The sequence below is a fragment of the Suricata suricatta genome, chromosome 13, assembly GCF_006229205.1.
Source record: "Suricata suricatta isolate VVHF042 chromosome 13, meerkat_22Aug2017_6uvM2_HiC, whole genome shotgun sequence".
NCBI lineage: Eukaryota > Metazoa > Chordata > Mammalia > Carnivora > Herpestidae > Suricata > Suricata suricatta.
The window spans coordinates 10,462,079-10,467,811 of NC_043712.1; the positions used below are offsets into that span (position 1 = coordinate 10,462,079).

A 5,733-nucleotide genomic window follows, 5' to 3' on the forward strand; every position below is an offset into this window, starting at 1 on the left:
CCCAGGCCGGCGGGCAGCCCAGCTCAGGGGCGGGGGAAGGTTTCCGGGCTGCCCCAGCGACCCGGGCTGCGCTCTCGGACCCGACGGGCAGCCAGGGGAAGGCTGCAGCGGCCACCGCCCCGGAAGGACTTTCCGACCCCGCGGCCCCGCCGCTTTGGCCGCCCTTCCCCGAGCGGCGGGCCGGGCGCACCGACGGCCGTCCCTCCCTGCTCTGCCCGAGCTCGCCGCCCTGGAATAGGGTGCCGCCGCTCCGCCACCCGACCGGCCCACAGAGCGAAGGGCTTTGCAAGGGGTCGGTGTAGTTGGGCTCCCGGGTGTGGGACACTCACACCAGCAAGCTCGTGTCCTCAACGGTCAGAAACACGCACGCACGCACGCTCTTGCCCATACACACACGACCCGCAAGGCACCCTCCACCCTCCTCGGCGCCCTTTCCAGCCGCCCCGAGGCCCACAATGCAGCCATTTCTCTCCTGCCCGGTGCGGGGAGAGAAGAACGGCAGCCAGACCTGGGGGAGGCCTGGCTGGGCCCGGCGCGGCCAGGGAGGCGCCCTCTTTTCCCCAATCTGGCCCCGGGAGCCCCGAAGAAACGAGCGGCACGGCCACCGCCGCCGGCGCGCCGTGTGCGGTTTCTACCGCTTGAGCCAAGGCCAGAGACGCGCTCCGGGAGAAAAAGACCGGAACGGAGAAACCCAGACACAAACACGCAGAGAGGGGGGGGGGGATCGAGAGGGTGGAAAGGTAAAAAAGAGAGAAGGGCCAAAGAAAACACAAAACAAAACAAAACAAAACAAAACATGGAGATGGCATGGGTGGGGAATGCCTTGCGGTGATGCCAGATCCATTGAAACTCAGCCTCCAGCCACATCTCGCTCGGTGCTGCCGGACCTCGCCAGGGAAGGCGGCAGAGCAGCAAAAAGCACAAATAAATTTCTGTAACTCTTCTGCCTTCCAATTTCAAACCCAGTTGCAAACCTGCCTACCTAGAAAAACATGATCCCACGCCCTGTGCGCTCTGTGCCTGCTGCTTCCTACTGGGGGCCAACCTCATTTGATAAATAGACGCGGCTTTGTTTGGGGGGAACCTGGCCTGGACTCGGTTTATTCTATTTTCAGGGCGGTGAGAGATGAAGGATGGAAGTTTCTGAGAGCTGGCATCTCCGTAGAACCTTCAGCAAATCTTTAATCTGCCGCCACAGACCTGTCTGAGACCACTTCACCATTTACCACGCTGGGGGCTGCGTTTTGCTCCCAGCTCCACACATGGAGGCACATAACACCCATCCATCTTCCAACAAGCAACTTTGCTGGAGCAAAAAGGGGACACCCCCCGACCCCCAGCTGGATTTTCCTCCCCCAGCCAGCTCGGATTTTTAAAGATCAAAATAACCCTGACTTCTCCCCCACGATGCCCTTTCCCCACAGTCCTGGGTTTTTGTTTTGTTTTGTTTCCACTTGTGCATTCGACTAAGGGGAAAAGGAGGAAGAAAACAAAATCCCTGAATCCGATTCTGTCGCAAACGAAAGAAAAAAACAGTTGCAAATAAACTCTATCTAGTTCAGAAGCCCGGGGAGTCATAAACCTTTTCTGGCCTTGCAGACTTCGGGCAGATGTTGACGGCTCAGTTTGCCGGGCCCCCAGAACCTCGGCAGCTGTCCGGAACAGGGAGGGGCGCGGGAGGGGGCAGAGCCTCTCCTGGAAAGTCTTGGGGTTCTGAGATGCCAGAAATGTGAAAAGAGCCCCTCCACCCGACTCCGTGAGAGGCCAGGCCTACTCTGGTCTCATCCCCGGGCGCCGGCTTGCAAGGGTCGCGGCTCTCATCCAGCACCCTGCTGGCGCCCAGAACTCCGAGGAAGGAGCCTGGGGAAAAGCGAGACCTGGCGGAGCAAGAGAATCGGGCCGGCCACAGGGACTTGCTCTTGTTCATAAGGGTCCTGGGCCCAAGTTTCTGAAGCCTGCTGCCCTCAGTACATTTCACCTGACAGGCCAAATGCCAGGCGGCGAAAGTTGCCTCGGCCACTGCTAGTCCATTCCTTTGGAACCCTCGCTGCCCTGCCTCACCTCGTTCTTTCATTGCCCCAGCTCCCTATCCTCAGCCACACCAACCCAGAGCCTGTTTGGTGTCGGCTCCTCCTTGCACTTTCCGACCAACAAAGTGGGGGAAAGGCCCAAAGCAAAAGGCTGCCTCTAAAAATTGTCTCAGCGACGAGGCCCTGCACTGGGGTCAGCAAGACTCTAATGCATCTACTCCTTCCACTCCAGCCAGTGCACTCGGGCTGGAGCCAAGGAGCCTAAAGGTCTGTTCTGCCGTGGTGTCTGGCGCTTAGGGTCTGGGGGACCTAAGGACTAGAGTATCCAGGGCGATATATACATATACATAACACACTGAGATTCACTCCGGCTTCAGGCGGTCATCGCCACGCACTTTCCCCCAACCCGACGGGGGCGCTCAGCGCGCCTCGAACTCACCAGCGTTGTAGGCCGCCAGATCCGCCCCGGGGCCGGGGCTCTTGCGCTTCCTCGGCCGCCCCTTCTGCACCGTGCCCACGCCATTGTAGTAGGGAAGACCCAGCGGGTTGGCCCCGGCCGCGCCCAGCCCGGCGCTCTTGGCCGCGGCCGCTGCGGCTGCGGCTGCCGCCACGTCGGCGTGGTTGAAGTGCGCGGGGTACTCGCCCTGCAGCAGCGCTTCGAAATGCAAGCGGCAGTAGACCAGGCTGTCCTTCATGCCGAAGTGGTCACCCGTGGTCAGCATCTTGTTACACGTGGTGCATGTGAAGCAGTTGAGGTGATAAACCAAGTCCCGAGCGCGCATCACCATCTCCGAGGCCGAGATGCCCAGGTGGCAGCGGGCGCAGCGCTGCACAGAGAACCGCCTGTAGGGACCATGGAGGGAGGGACTGTGGGGACACACGGTTGGGTACCCCCATATCTCTCCTCCAGGTGCCGCTGCTGCCACTGGGGGAGATCTACTCCTTAATACGGGAACCAGTTGGAGGATGGGGAAAGAGGGAACTAGGTCTTGGTCCAGGTCTTGTCTACCCTAAAATAGTTTCCCTTAACCATATGCATGTCCACAAGCCTTCGACTTCACGCACAGTTTGGGCGAGCCCCAGGAAAGCCTTGGCTTGGGAACACAGTGGGGGGGATACTACCCACTTACCCTTTCTCAACTTATACCCCTGCCCTCCACACCGGTACCTGAAAATCCTACAGACTTTTGTAATTTGGAAAAAAGCAGACACAGGGAAAGAGAGAGGGGAAGGGAAAAAAAAAAGCGGGGGGGGGAATATAAACAGACCCTAACCCTAAACCATAGAGGAGAAACCAGAAACTGCTAGTGACTCTGGCTCTTTTTAACCCTACAGGCAGCTTTCATCCCCATCTCCACGAAAGACCCGAAAGACCCGGAAATTCACCCAATTGATCTCCTAGCTTTCCTTCCCACTTTGTCCCACACCAGCCCAAGCTGTCTGGGCTTGGGGGTGGGGGTGGGGGTGGGGGTGGGGGTGGCTGTTTGTTCCCTCTGCTTGACCCAAGATATTTCAAAGGGAGAGGGGTGCAAGGACCCCCGTCCAACCCAAGCTTATTTATGGTCTAAGCTCAGAAGCGAGCCCTTTTCTCTGGGTCCCTGTACTTCTCAGACCTTTCCAGAAGTTCCCTCACATTTCTGTTTGAAAAGGTTGTCACCTCATTTGCACTGGCTTGGAGAAGGGGGGACCTAGGTAGGGGACTCTCCCTTGGGACTGGAGGGCAAGGAGACTGGGTCTGATTGTGCCTGAGACTGGGGGGGTCCTGAGGGGCAGAGGATCCCAGGGTGGGGGGCTACCTGTAGTAGTCTTCCTTGCAGTAGATGCTCCCATCCTTGCTGAAACAGGTGAGCTCCGACTCCAGGTTGAGCTTGCACTCACAGCACTTGAGGCAGCGCATGTGCCACTGCTTGTCCACCGCCAGCAGGTAGTAGCGGTCGGAGATCTTGCCCCCGCAGCCGGCGCACAGCGCGGCCCGGTCACTGCTGATGGACGGCATGGTCTGCGGAGGGAGGGAGGCGGGAGACCGCAGCGCCTGCGTCAGCCTGCGACTTCGCGGTGGCTTGGAAATGGACACCCGTGGCTCCCTCCGTTGCTCCAGCTAGCCCTAAGCCCGGAGAGGGCCGCCAGGGTGTGCGGTGCGCTTCCTCTGCCCCAAAAGGCCCATATTGAGGAGGCTCAGAACCCAAGCCCGCCCACACAGCCCCAAGCCGGCCACAGGCCCAGGCCTGGCTGCTGGCCTGGCTGGATCTCCCTCCGTAGTTCTCCCCCTTCCTGCCCTCTCTGCCCTTTTCCCAGAAAGGCTTGGGCTGTGTTTGAGGACTGGGGCAGCAGTGGCTACTCCAGTCAAGCCCTCCGAAAGCTCCCTCGAAACTGTTTCTTCAAGGAGCCACACTGCGGGGCCCCAGGAAAAGGAGTACGATGACCACTAAAAGTCACCCTGTACACAGTCTTCTCTCCAGAGACGCACAGAGTTCCCGGCCCCCAGCCCCAGTGATCTCTGGGTCCGTATGCCAAAGGTTTAGGGACGGGTCACAGCCACCTCTGTCCCTCCACTACCTTGGCCACACTGGCTGGGGCCCTCTTGGGTCCTGGAAGATGGTGAGTGAAGTGCAGAGGCACCCTCAAAGTCTGAGTGCAGGACAGGCCGAGAGTTTAATCCGGAAAGAAGAACTCAGAAGCGGGAGGCACTGAGGCTGCTGCCCTTGCCTTTCAAGTGGAGAAGCTTCGCTCCTGCTCCCTACCTCCTCCGCCTCTAAAGGTCACTTCTGGGCCCAACTTGGATAGCGGCTGCTTGCCTGGCCCCCTGGGAGGTCTGAGGTGAGGAACTGGCTATTTGGAGCTGGGCTGGCAAAGCCAGGTGTAGAGATCCGAATGGACTCTCCTTCCACAAGAGCCAGACCAGGGCCTGAACTCCCAGCCCTGGCCGGGCCAGGTCGGCCGGCCAGGAGGCCAGGAGCGTGATCAACGAAAAGCACGGGCCCAGAAGACTTAGACCCCTGAAATTGTGCCGGGGAGGGAACTCCGATTGCCAGGAGGCGGGACGCGAGCGGCCCACGCCGGCTCGAGCCCCAGTGCTCCCGTTTGGTTCGCTCTTCCCCGCGCCGCAGGCGGCGCCGCCAGCAGCTACAGCCGAGTAGAGGAGAGGAACGCGGAGCTGGCGACCAGAGGGTCCCGGTGTAGTGAGAAGAGGGGCCATCCCGGGACGCCGGTGGGACTTCGATCTCACTTCGGGAGAAATGCTCTCTTGCACCCCTGGGGTCTGAAATTTCGGCTTAAACCTTTTTTTCCTCCTCCGCCCCACAGCCGGGTTTCCCCCGAGCCGGGAGCTCCGGGCCTTGCATCCTGTCCGCGGATCCCCAGCGCCCAGTCCCGTGCGGCACGAAGGACGCTCCTCAAAGTCCCCCCAAACTTCGCAGAGCAGAAGCGCGGACCGACCCGGCCCCGTCCCAGTTTTCAGCCCCGACCCCGCAGCCGTGCGCCTACCGTCTCCGTGTCGCCGCGGTCGATGGCGGAGCTGATGGCGGGAGCCTCGCTCTTGGCCCTGCGGTCCATCTCGTCGATGACCCCGTGCACCTCGGGGCCCGACAGACTGTGGAACAGCATCGCGGCGGGACCGGCGGGGCCGGGGGCGCGGCTCCTCCGCGGGAGGGCTGGCCCCCCGCCTCAGCTGCCTGGCGCTCCCGGCGCTAACGGGCCCGGTGCA

The 5,733-nt window shown here is 60.9% G+C and overlaps 1 protein-coding gene across 1 annotated transcript in view; it reads right to left on the minus strand.

Moving 5' to 3' along the window:
- The window catches only part of LHX2 (LIM homeobox 2), a 20,496-nt gene extending 14,781 nt beyond the window's left edge, over positions 1-5,715 (minus strand). The window contains exons 1-3 of the mRNA XM_029920302.1: positions 5,514-5,715; positions 3,827-4,029; positions 2,470-2,873 (exon numbers count right to left, since the gene is read on the minus strand). Of these exons, the coding sequence (XP_029776162.1) occupies positions 2,470-2,873; positions 3,827-4,029; positions 5,514-5,633 (727 nt within the window). The 5' untranslated portion in view covers positions 5,634-5,715. The remainder of the gene's footprint in view (positions 1-2,469; positions 2,874-3,826; positions 4,030-5,513) is intronic.
- Between the last annotated feature and the right edge of the window lie 18 nt (positions 5,716-5,733).